The 13,640-nt window shown below is 39.3% G+C and overlaps 1 protein-coding gene across 1 annotated transcript in view; it reads right to left on the bottom strand.

The window, feature by feature from the left end:
• The window catches only part of myo9aa (myosin IXAa), a 91,283-nt gene that overhangs the window by 20,531 nt on the left and 57,112 nt on the right, over nt 1–13,640 (bottom strand). The window contains exons 10-16 of the mRNA XM_029497778.1: nt 10,949–11,065; nt 10,498–10,632; nt 5,986–6,107; nt 4,192–4,333; nt 3,019–3,214; nt 1,537–1,656; nt 292–367 (exon numbers count right to left, since the gene is read on the bottom strand). Coding sequence (XP_029353638.1) covers nt 292–367; nt 1,537–1,656; nt 3,019–3,214; nt 4,192–4,333; nt 5,986–6,107; nt 10,498–10,632; nt 10,949–11,065 — 908 coding nt within the window. The remainder of the gene's footprint in view (nt 1–291; nt 368–1,536; nt 1,657–3,018; nt 3,215–4,191; nt 4,334–5,985; nt 6,108–10,497; nt 10,633–10,948; nt 11,066–13,640) is intronic.

The raw sequence follows: 13,640 nt of genomic DNA, 5'->3' as shown, positions 1-13,640 counted from the left end.
CATATAAATACTTAAATACATACACAAGAGATGAACAAATCAACATGATCACTGTGCTTCTTTTATGTGATCAAACAATGCTCCTGCAAACTGCTAGTTTCCTAAAGTCTGTGAGCCACATTGTCTGGTGTGTCAACATATTTGTCCTCATGCAACAGTGTACATTAGCTCATGCATGTCCGGGCCCCTGAATACTTTTTTTTTTTTTTTAATGAACTGTGTAACTTCTTCCCTGGGAACTGAATAGCCTGATAAATAGTTTAAGACAAACTGGTCAGCACAGACTCTTACCGGGGTGACTTCTCAACAATGGCATTGCTTCCTTGTAGGTCTAACAGCGGTGTGCGAGGACTCCTCCTGGTCACACCTGATCATGGACAGATAGATTGGCACCACGTGAAAGAACACAACACTGCACACTCTCACTCACATGCACACAAAACAATCAAACGCCCTCACACAAACCCCATTTGAGTGAAACACACATTTTAGACTACACTCCAGTGTTATTGCAGTGAGTGTTATGTGTCTTTTTATTGGAAATATAATCTACTGCAGATTATTTATTTTGATGCATACATCAGTGAGGTTAATAGTGAGGCCCTATGGTTAATATGGGTTAAGAAAGATGATACTAAGGAGTTATTCAGTTTTACTGGTAAATCTACTGACCAAAAATCTATGAGTAGCTGTTTCAGTGAAACTAAACTGAATTTAACAACCTAAACTCTAAGCATGGTGGGTTTAATTCATAGCCGGAGTGTGATGGCTGCATTTCTACAACTACTATAAAAACAGACAACTTTCTCTGAACCTATAGCCAATCAGTCACAGTGATGGAAATTAGAGATGTCTACAGTGAATGCCTACTCATAGAGACTTAATATACCGTTCTCAGTTTCATCACTTTGTACATTTTCACTCTCATCTGGAGCTGCAGGATGGCACACAACAAAAAGACACAAACACATTTGAGTGTGATGAAATGTTTCCAAAGGAAAAGTGACCGTGGACAGTGTGTGTGAGGCCAGCTGTGCATCCTGCAGGTGAGCAGGTTAGTGATTCTGATGTACATGTGTGTCCCACAACAAAGTCATATACCCACTGCCAAAAAAAAGATGACATTTTAGCAGTGTGGTATTACCAAGAAAAGGAAAGTGTTACTGTGTTGTTTCCATAGTTAGCCAAAGAAGCGATATAAGCATGCATTTCTCTGCTTAGCCTTCTAATAGCACAGTGTTATAATAGAATGGATGCTCGTGAACAACATGCAACCAAAATGTGAGACCTCTGAGATCAACTGCACAAGTGAGGGGGAACAGGAAACTAGAGGGAGCTGTTGCCAACAAGCATCTCGTCGGATGATGCCTTGATGAAATATTTTGTAATTGTGGATATTGTTATGATTTTGATCTATTTAGCCTGGACTTTGGCATCTGTACAGCAGATGATGTTGGTCAGCCCCGCCCCTGCAGTTTCTCAGGTCATGGTCTCACACGAAAGTCGGAGGAGTTATTATTGTATTGGCAGCCTTACTGTACTTCTCCTCTTTGCATCTCTGCAGGATCTCTAAGCTTCTCTGATGCACAGGGTGCTGCAGAAAGCTAAAACTATCCACACTTTTCAAAACTGCACATGGAGCAGCGCCATCATGCCCTTGGAGAAGCAAAACAAAAGAAAAACAGAGAAGAGAGAGAGAAGAAAAAAAAAACACAAAGAAAAAAAGAGTAGGGGTGACGGGGGGTGGGGGGAGAGAAATGACAGATTAGACAGTGAAGAAGAAAAGATCAAGAGATGCATTTGTCTACTGAAGAGTTTCCTGTGCAAGACTTCAGGAGAGAAGATGACTGACATTTAAAACTACAGCAGGAGGTTTGTCACTGTATTTCTCTGTGTAGGTGTTCACCCCCAAAGGCACTTCTGTACAGTGTCTTCTGTAATCTCATTCAACCCCATGTCCTCTTAGACCGGGTGAAAGTCTTTAACGGTGATTTCATTTACATTGAACGGCATAATTATTCATAAAAATAAAATTAAAGACATGGCATGTACATTTGCTGGAAGTCAATATTTTCCGCAGACATATTATAGAAGACATGTAATAGGTTCCCTTGGGTGACACAGATTTCAGATGAAGGATATACAAGTACAAGTTTAAAGAGTTTATAGAAAAAAAAAACTACTTTAAAAACAGCATCTACATTTAATACATTATGTTCAGGAAAGATCAAGAGGGTGCAGAGCGCAAGTCTGAGTCGTACGACGGCAGAGGTGATGGTAACATCTACTGCATAACAGGGACAGCAAGAGTAAAATCTAAAAGGGAGAAGGAGGCATTCATATAAAGCCAAAGCTGAAGGAGAAGAAGAGCGACAGCTACTGTAAATACACGGCAGCGCTGGTGGCTCTGTGCACACACTACAGACCAGGAACTACTGAAACACAAATAATGATGCAGACAAAGAGAACTACATTGAAGAAAGAGGACAACTTTGGAAATACTTGGCATGTGAGCATACATTGCTGCTAATTTTGCTAATTGTGCTGGGCCAATTCGGTTTTACTTCGTGCTTTTAATCCATGTCTGTCCAAGTTGCTTCAGCTGGCAGTCAATGAACTGCAAGCCGCAAAAATGTAATACAGGGATAAAAAATTCCCATACCCATCATTCTTTCCTATAGATTTTGAGAGTTCACGTCTATTCTTGCTACATGAAAAAGTACATGCCCACATACCATTCAGTTGATTCAGCATCCTTTGCCCTTTTGTCAATTAACATAGATTATCTATTCCTAAATATTCATTTAAATATAATCATTCACTGAAAGTGTGCACTAGAGGCACAAATTAAACATTAGCAGTTGCTTTGATACAATAAAAATATATTTGCATATAACAAATATGTTGCATTCACTTTTTTTTACTGTGTATGTTTCGATAAAATTCCTTCCTTCTCCTCCACACCACATCACTGCATTCATGTAATGTAGTGGTGTTTCCATTCGTGTGACAGCTTACCGGTCTTCTTCTGTATTTGTCTCTTCCCGGCCTCTCTGAAAGCCACCAGGGCTCTGAAGTAGGCTCGGAGTATGGCCCAGCGGAAAGTGGCCGAGGGGTCGATGCCGATCAGCCCGCAGATGAAGGCGTTTTTGCTGCTCTTCAGCAGTGCAACAATGTCTGGGCGCATATGGTCTGTGTTCTTCTCCCTGAAATCCTGTGTGATGCAATATCATTCAGGGGTATCATTTGTTTCTTGTACGGATTATCTGTCCTCTGTAGCACAATGGCGAGTTTTAATGTAATCTTTTTAACAATCAGTGACTACGTGGGATTATTTAATTTTTTGCTGTAGCAAAAGTTGAATGATTAAACAGGACAAGGGATGTTGTAGGATGTTCTCCTTAAAAAAGTTTTTTTTATATTTAGAAACTGTTAATCATTTCAATAAGACTTCTCATCAGAGAGTGGTGTCAGTGAGAGGAAAACTGAAAAGAATTTGAATTTAAAAACTTGTAGTCATCAGGGAGGACAGATGCCAGGAAATAATGAGTATTTATTTATTTATTTATTAAAATAAATTATGCAACAACAACTGCTTAAAATATGATACTACACATATTGTTAATGTATTATGTATTATTTGTTATCTTATCTTGTGAATCTAACTTATTCAAATACTAAAACCTATTTAGAAATAAGTCGTAATCAATTAATGTGATGTTCATGCAACATAGTTCATACTAAAGAACTTCTTTCAGGTTCTTCTGGTGCAACTTATAACTACAATTAAACCTGAAATTGCTGATGTTTTAACTTCCTGTTAAATATTTCTGTAACCCACAGTCATGCCTGAAAACTCAAGTGGTAGTGTAAAATGTAATGAAACCATTTTTGTGTTGGACGTTGTTATTCAAGAAAGTGCAACCGACTGTCACTGATGGTACGTGGTGTTTTCCATTTAAATTATTTGTGTCAAACGGCAGATGAACATAAACCCTGCTTCATGATGCACTGTTTAAGCTGTTGCTGTTGAAAAAAACAACGAACAAATACTTCACTCCTCTGACATGCACAGTCCTGCATCTGTAGCAGAAGTGGGTGTGTCTGATTTCATCTAAACAAACTCTGTAGAAGCCTTTTCATTCCAAATATCACATTACGTCAAAGAGAGGAAGCAAAGATTGCACTGACCTTGACACCGTACTTGACCTTGCCGGCATAGTGTCGGATAATGAAGGCAGGCTCCATGACAGCAGGGAAGTCAATGTAGCTGCTGCCCTCATGCTGCCGCTTGAACTTATCCAGCAGAGTCTGGTTGGTGGCTTGAGGAAAACTGACGTAAAAATGAAACAGAAAGGTTTGATTTGACGAAGGATCAGAATCACATTAAGTAAGGACAAGAAATTACAATGTTTTCTTGCTTGTCAGCTATGTCATGAATATTGTGTAGTATGTACTATAAATCTTTTAAATCTGTAAGACTTCCACGGGTTTCTGGTCCAGTCACAGCAGCAGGTACCGCAGCAGCACTTATATTGGACCAGTGGAGATGTGGCCGGTTAACACGATCTGATGTGTTACGGTATTACCTTTTAGGTGGAGGGTTATTATTAGCAGCTCAGATTTCCCTGATGCCTTTAATAGCAATTCTGCAGAAAATCACTATCTTACAGGAAGAGGAGTGGGGAAGGATGGGACACCAGGGGTTTTGGAACAGGGTGAAATCTGAGCTACAAAAACAACTCAGCCAAAGACTCAGAGGTTTCCAGCTTTTTCAAGAGGGAGGAATTTGACTCAGTGTCCAAATGGAGAAGAGGGGGAAATAAAGATGGAAACATGGTTAGTAAAAATAGTCACAGTACAGTCATGAACCTGAAAGGATTAAATCTTCTTTGTAATTGAAGAGGTTTTTACATTATGGGCAGCTCCATTCGATTGCACCATCTTTCAGGCAGGGCTTAGAAAACTACATGTTAATATTTCCCTCCGTGATGAGAGGCAGTCTTCAGACTCTGTACACTGGCCAACCTTTTCATGTCCCACTCCTTTTGTGGCAGGTTTAGAGGCCCCTTTGAAACTGCCAATGATCTCATTTGGGATGACCTTATTGTCATTATTCATGATATTTTCATTCATCTTTCAGATTTGATGAGCAATGACTGCTTTGTCACTCACCTACAACACGAGAAAATAGCTATCACTGTAGATGTGAAACCAACACAAGGTGTTAAAACCTAAGAAGCTATATTTTATTTTAAGAATGAATGAATACACTTTCTCATGGTTACATGTGTGTATCAGTCCCTGATCGCAGTCCAGTGCTCAAATTGCTGTATTTAAAGCCCCTTTTGTTGATTTTTAACCACTAGGGGTCATAAGAGCACCAAAGCAAGAGGGTGGAAACTGTAACTTTATGAGATTAACCAGTCAATTCAAAGCAGGCAGCAGCAGTGACAGAATTCATTTGGCGTGGTGGCAAAAGCCAGACCAGTACGCTCTCTCTCGTTCTCTCGGTCTTCAGGTTCTACAGATTTGTCTTTATTCATCAGCCTGCCACTTGTCTGCCATTTGGAGCTGGGCCATAATAATACTAAAACAGTTCAGTGGGAAGAGAATGAAGAGCAGCAGGAGCTGGGGCGGGTGATGATTTTGTGCAGCTTGATTGCAGCATCCAACCAGCTTCATGTTTCACATAATCAGGGATTACAATTCTCTGTCACAATGTGTTGGAGCCTTCCTGCAGCAGGGCTACATCCATGCTCGCTAACCTGAACCAGCTGGTAGCAGCCTCCCCTTCCCTTCATGCTTTCCCTAAGATCTACACTTTTAGCATTAAATGCATTCGTTGGTGATTTAATACACACACACACACACACACACACACACACACACACACACACACGGTTATGTCTGGACGTCTGCCCATAAACTTTGAGAAGAATCTGAGGTTTTACCTTAAAGAATGAGAAAGGCTGAAAAACTCACTTGCACTCTTCATCCAGAAGGTGGAACAGCGCTGTGGGCTTCTTGCTGATCAGGTTGATGCAGCCTGTATTGTCAATATAGTCAATGTTTCGCCAGCTGATGCCCTCTGCCCTGTACTCCTCCTGCAGGGAAATGAAATGAAAGCAGAATTCAGTCCTGCTGCCCATCATACTTTGCTTCCCTTTGCTGTAACCTGATGGAGGATCTCATGTTGCAAAGAAGTGACTATGTTATAAACTCTGACTGCAAAAAAAAAAAAGTATATTCGGTGTAGGGGTATCGTTCCATTGTGCTTTTCACAGCTGCTTAAATTTCAATAAATTTTTTGATATCCACAAAAATATGAATCATTTATATGCCATCAAGAACAGAGTCCTGTGTTGGTCAGGCTGTTCTTTTGATTTTACAGTCAAACTAACTGGGGTGTGTTGTTTTTATGCATGCTTTCATGTTGCCAGATCCTTCTGGGCCTCTCAGTGGTTTAATAATGAGGGAAGCATTAAGTGTATTTATCATTGTTCTTTCCCATTTATGTTATTTTCCTGTGTTCCTGGTAAAGAGATTTAACCAATAAAGACTTCAATCTAGGGCAGGTTTAATAAAAATGACTGGAATCTCCTTCTTTGTCTCTTCTCTTCTTCCCCTGAAGTCATGAGGCTGAGGGGAAAAAAATCCAGCTAATTGTGGCTGCTTACACCCTTTTTTTGTACTGAAGACCTCTCTTTGAATCTTGGTATTTATGAAAGTAAACCTGAGCAGAGTTTTGTATGCTGCAATCAAATTGGACAAATTTCTAAATGGCCAAGAAGAGGACAGCATGGTGAGAACACAAGTCTCTAACGCGTTTTCTTTCTTTACATGGATTTGTTGCTCGTGTTAAGATTTCGCCATCGAAACTGATTCGATTCAACATTTATCAACAAAATACTTATCCAACTGTTTTCAAGTAAACACATTCTTCAGAATAATTTCAAAGTCAAAAAACACAGCTGGGTCATCCTCTAGTTTCAAAAGCAGAGAAAAGAAATACCCCCCCCCCCAAGTTATACAATGTCACAAGACAGCGACAGCGTGTAAAAAAAAAAAAAAAAATCCCTTAACGTTGACAGACATGTAAGTCTAGCTAGTCTAGTCTGTAGCATGAGCAAAAATGAACCATAATAAGCTCAATAATGTCAATAAAATACTGTAAATACTTGATGGCGACCGACATTTTGACATCATGACATATTCCAGTGAGTGTAATGTGAAACAAACTGAGCAACAGCCATTTATTGCTTAAACCCTTCACTTTTCATGACCATCTTACCTGAAAATCAAATATAACTTGAACTCAAATTTGACAACGGTAAGATCTTTACCAAAACTACAGCAATATTGAACATGAACATGTTTTGTTTATGTTGGTCATTGACCAGTTGACTCTGATAATACAATGATCACTTTTGTTTTTATGTCTAATTGCAAAGGAAACATAATAACATTCATCCTTTCGCAAAATCAACCTCTCAGAACATGCAGTCTTAAGCTGAGTAACCTAACTGGTTTTAACTCTTTAATTTTCTAATGATGACTTGAGTCACGTACAATTTATACATTTCTTTTCTCAGTTTCTGTTAGTATTATATTTTTTTCGTTATTTAGCTGAACAGTCACGTCATTAGCAATAAACTATTCCTGTTACAACTGCTTGACATATGTCTGTTTTTCATCACTACAAAGTAATTCACTGGTTGACAGATGAATGGAAGTACTTTAAGTAAATGTATTCTGGGATATTAAGCTGGCTTCAGCAGAAATATGAAGTGTATCAGCCCACATTCAGTCTATTCAGTCAATTCAATCATTCTCCAGCGAAGGCTTTGAGGCTGCCTCAGTGTTATGCATGGATTTTTTTATTTTTTTTCAACCACAACGAATGCTGCTCTGTGCTCTCCATCAGTCATTTACAGTCCTTCAGCTTTCCAGTTCCCTCTAACTAAGGCCTTGGTAGTTTTAATCAACTGTTCTAACATCAAATCAAACTTTTTCCATTAATATAAGCGATGCGATGTTGTAAGTTTCCTCTGCTGCTGAACATTGGCCTGCTGGGAGCAGGTGGTGGTGATTGTCGCTTGGCAAGAGCTTAGGCCATCACTGGATCTACATGACAAATGGTAATAATACCCCCTCTGAGAGGCACTACGTCTTCAGGGCAGGTTGGTGATCGCTACAGGAAGGTGATGAGAACTTACATTAGCTTTCCATCACTGGAGTCAACAAAGAAGTGAAATTTGATGCTGAACTTGATGGGTAAACAGCTGTTAGTGGCTTTTGCTAAAACCAACAAAAAAACAAAACAAAACTGTGGGAGCAGTTTGTTCCATGGAAACATTAGAAATCAAACAGAGGACTCTAGTCGTTGCACAGAATTGTTCACATGCAAACTGCCCAAGTGGAAGGCTATGAGCTCTGTCATTATCAGAGCAAGGGGATGTTTTTTTCAACCAAAACATTCACTGACAATCCATCCATCTGTACAAAGTGGACACGCATAAGAAAAGAAAAACATGTAAACATCCTGCCATAATAATTTTCTCCCTGATTGCCCCGTCTACTTCTGGCTGTGAATGAGGCTTTAAAATTTGGGACGGCCCCAGGTTTGAGGTGCAAGAGGGTGCCACTTGCTCTTTAAAGTATAGTCGCGATGTAGAACAGATGATCAGGGTACATAAGGACTGATGGTATCAGGGGAAAAAAAAATAAATGCCATCCACTTCAGTTTGTACACACAAACACACAAGTAGACACAACACAGAGGATGATGTAAAGACTGTATCTTTGTTTGAGGAGGGATTGTTTATGACCTGGGTTAGTGCAACAACTAGTAGCACAGGAAGTACTGAGGCATTCTGTGATGACCTTCATTGGCCCCAGACTTGATTACTGATACATTCAGTTTGATATCAAACATGTTTTACAAGTACAACCCTCTCCAAGCATGAAATGTTTTACAGGAGGGAATTTGCCAAAAATGTTTGTATGCAAGCAAAGTACTGAGTAACTGGAGTCTAAAACTTTACACGGTGTACAGTTATACATTTGTATCAAGGTAAATGTCTGTTCACTGCAGAGGCTGTATTGAAACATTCACACCTGAAACTTATTTGCTGTCTTAAGATTTAAAGGCCTGTGCTTGAATAAGTAATTGGCGCAAATGAACATCTTTTCAAACTGGGATAATGGCCACAGTGAAATGTTAATCCGCTGTGTTTTTGTCTGCTGCTAATCATTTTATCCAGTTATTGCAAACTGACTGACAAAAAAACAAACAAACAAACAAACAAAAAAAAAAAAAAACCCAAAACAAAACAAACAAACAAAAAACTCCGCACTGTGTGTCAGCATCTCTAACTAATGATTTAACTTGTTGACATATTCTCTTCTTTTGTTTTTCTCCACTTATTTCTCCTGTCTCTCACAAAATAAATAAGGTATCTTAACAAGTACTGAAAGGGGACATTTGTGAGGTTTATTTGCCGCTGAAAGTGATTTCTTGCTGAGAGGGGATGTTGGAAATTGTTGCGGCACAAAAGTTTTGGACATCATTAGATGTCCAGGATTAGGTCATAATAAGCCATCTGAGCAGTGCTACTTCCTCGGGACAAATTAGAGGCTACACCGACTTGCTATCACAGAGCGATTTGAACTTCAATAGAAGCAAAGATCCAATAGAGACAACACTTTACAGCGACTTTGATTTCCACTGTTGGTTAATAAATGACCTCAGCATTTCTTCTACACTGGTAAGTAAACCGTTCTTAATGGGCTTTAGCTAGGCAGCAGCAGAAAAAACATCTTTTATCTACAGTACCGCAATTGATCATTTAATTTATCAAAACCTTTAAAGCTCATTCCGTGACAGATGTTCACGGCAGAAGTCTTGTAACTATAAATCACATGAAGGTAAGATGGGGTTAAGTGAACAAGGGCCTTTGTTCAAAATGACTGGCGACACAGACCTTCGTGCCTCAACGTACACCATGACCTGCATGGAGGTTTTCCAACAGCTCCAGCCTTCAAAACATGTCAGGGCAGGCCGCTGAATGAGTCAAACTCAAGGTAAACACCAATGTTTAACTTACAGGCAAAACTTACAGATCATGACTTTCAGAAGGCCTTTGATGTTAATCAGCTCACTTAAGAGAACATACATCCACAGTCAGGGTGGTCACAGCCAGGTGAGTTGAGTCATGTGGCTGTCAGGTTCTTGGCATAATGTACTGAAGAATTTTTTTAATTGTTTGAGTGTCATTGTGATACATGTGCTCTGCATGGCTGGATAAGGATGAGGGATTTCCTTGGAAATGGTCAAAGGCAAAGTAACTTAAGCTGCTCGATTTACAGTGTGTTGAAATAATAGTTCCAGTAATAAAGTAGCTCTGAAATTTTGCTCACACGCAAAGCCTTAAGTAGAGATTCTGTCAATAATAGCTGTCTTCTGAAGGTGAATTCACTCAGGAGGCCCCTTACCTGTTCTAGCTTAAAGATGTGCTGGTTGAAGTAGTGTTGGAGACGTTCATTGGCAAAGTTGATGCAGAATTGTTCAAAGCTGTTGTTCTCGTAGTCTTCAAAACCAAAAATGTCGAGCACACCGATGGACAAGATCTGAGAAAGAGCAAACCAAACATAGTGCAACTGAACGACACCATTTCTTCCGACATGTTACTTTTCTACGTTGGAAATTCACCAATCAGTATTTCCGAATGATGGGAATGCTCATTTTAAAACCTGAAGCTCGTAAACATCAGCTTCATGAGTAATGATAAGAATAAGCTTCCAGACAAAATGATATATATCTTATTAAGACTGATGACGGGAGCAGTTATTATTATGTCCCTTTACATGTTGAAGAAGGTCTAATCACACTGACAAGAAATATCATAAAAATCATCTCCAGTTAAATACCACTGTACCATCTTACCTTGGTGGTGTCCTCCAGGTCCTTGATGTTGATGAGCGCGTGGTTGATCCTGAAGACAATCCAGTCAAAGAGAGCGCTGTACAGGGACTTTGCCATGGAGTCTCTCACCGTACCAGCCTGCATGTGGACACATAAATTACAAGCAAATCAAAAAAAAAGTACTACAGATTTTTGTCTTCCTAGAGAAGATGAGATTTGGTCAGTAAAATATCAAGGAGAGGACATTTCTGAATATACACCATAAATACAGTTGAAGCACAAAGGCCTGATGATGAATTAACCCTTTTAGGTAATCTTTCTTTTACATTCCAAAAAATAATCAGACACTATTCTTTTTATGACCCCGTATCATCATTACTGATTGTGGCTATGAATAACATTTCTGTTATTACTGGTGTCAACGCTACTTCAGGGCTTTCCTTTTTTGGTGAGTCCTGTGATGATACTGATGATACTGTCACACAGCATGATTACCTCCCAGCCCTGATAGCCAATGAGAAACTGCTCTTTATCTTTCGATCTATTTTTTTTTTGTTTTTGTTTTTAAATCTTTGCCATTGTTGTTTGTTTGTGAAGATGGCATACGTGGTGAAATGCCAGCTGGTCATTAAACTGCTTATGTGAATCCTGTGCTCCAGTATTTTATTTGGGCTCCGTCATGCAGAAATGATCCATCAACCTTTTTGTACCTGGTCCTGTACTGAGAACACAGACCTCCAATAGTGGAGGGGCTGAATTAAAGGAAAACCCTTTTACTGGTGTCTATTTAGAGGTAATCTCATTGTAATATCTCACAACATTAGATAGGTTAGGAGAAGTAAGACTGCTTTCATGTACAGTATTATAAAAGAGACCATGCAAAGCTGTGGTTTCAATAAAAACGCTCTGAAACCTTGTTCTTTTACAGGCAAAGAAGGCCAGACACCAGTGGCTGCTGTCTCATCTGCACTTTTATTTCCTTGCCATATATAATAACAGTTTTTACATTTTCATAGTTTGTAGGAGCATTTTTAAAGCGCAGGGTTGTACTTTAACAGCCAACTGTTGCTTCACACCCCTGCAGACATTATTCTCGACTCACACGGTCAAGCTCATTGTCCCACACATCTGTATCACACATTACAGTTTAGCCTTGAAAGCCTAACATAGTAGCACTGCACATTTCTTACAGTCCCAACATAAAAAGAGCAATGGGAGGTCTTGAACATAAAAAAAAAAACAAAAAAGATCGAGCTATCCCTCAGACAGTACTGCCCAAAGGTATACTAACTTTGAGTAGCAACTTTACTACCAGCCGTTTACAGTTGGACCTGAGAACAAATCACATCCTCTCTGTCCTGTCAGCAGTCACTGTGCCCAGAACTCTTCATGGAAAGGATATAATCGCACATCCTAAAAAGTAAAAAGTACACAACGAAGGAGGAACTTCCCAAATGCATGTCTGGTATAGATATTGTCGGTTGAGGCCTGAGACAATATTGCAGACATGCAGACTGACTGTACAGTGTCACAGTAGGACATCCCTGGTTATTGATAACCAATTGATGATCCAACCTAATACTCATGAGATTGTGGCACAGGCAGTGTGAGCTGTTAAATGCTGAGGGAGGAGGCTGAGCAGAGTTGGCCTCTCAGTCATAGCCACGTAGAAATATTAGCTTTAACTGACTAAAGTGACTTTAAAAACCCAAATATACTGAATGTCAAGCTGTGCTGCGAAGACCAACGTGATATTTAGATGACAAAATGTAAATATTTGGAAGGCACAGAGACTGTCACATGTCACATTAGTTAGAATCACACAAACTTTATGTTGTCTAATAATTAAAATCTTGGTAAACTGAGGAAGAGGAGCTGGGTTATCCAGTGCTGCGTGTTCTTTCATAAGACTCAGAAATTACGTGAAAAAAGTTTCCTTGTCAAATTATTTAAAATAAATGCAAACAAATAAATCAAATAAAAATCCCACATCCACTGGAAAGATTTGACCTCTTAGCAGTAAATTTGAGCCTCAGTTTTCAGAAAACAAAACAAACAAGAGCGCTGCTGCTCAAAGTTAAAATTCCTTCGTTTCGAAATAATTAGTCAGGATATTTTTAGCCATTTCAGACCAAATATTTCTTCCACCAATCAGGTTAGATTTTATTATTTGTCTAATGAGTCATACACTTTTCATTATTTAGAGGAAGTCAGACTTAAAACATTGAGAGGGAAAGCCATATAACTGAGCATATGGGGAAAAGATCTCATTACAGAGACGGTGAGGTTTCTGTGAGGTTTTCAATTGTGTGATTTTAGTCAACAGGCAATGAGACTGTTATGACTCTGACTAAGCAATATTTACATAAAGACCACCCAGTATGCTCCCGGAACAATCACTGTTTGTTCATATGAAATGACTCCTACATATCAAACGGGGCATTTTGCGGTTGCTGCCGTTTTAATGGGAATGTGTAACACGTCATCAGCTCCTGGAAGAGCTTATACTAAAATACAGTTTGTTTTTTTCCCAGCAAATAAGATGATCATTTAACCATAGTTATGTACGTAAGGACAGCTATAACAGTTTGTGTGACACATTTAAGCACCGTGACAAAATTTGTTCTGGTATTGACATGTGTAAAAGCTGCTTCGCTCAGGCTGACAGGCGAGTTGCATTGTACGCCCACGTTGTCCCCTCTACTCTTTCAAA

Source organism: Echeneis naucrates, chromosome 3, assembly GCF_900963305.1.
Source record: "Echeneis naucrates chromosome 3, fEcheNa1.1, whole genome shotgun sequence".
Lineage (NCBI taxonomy): Eukaryota > Metazoa > Chordata > Actinopteri > Carangiformes > Echeneidae > Echeneis > Echeneis naucrates.
This window is presented reverse-complemented; position numbering and strand designations above follow the sequence as displayed.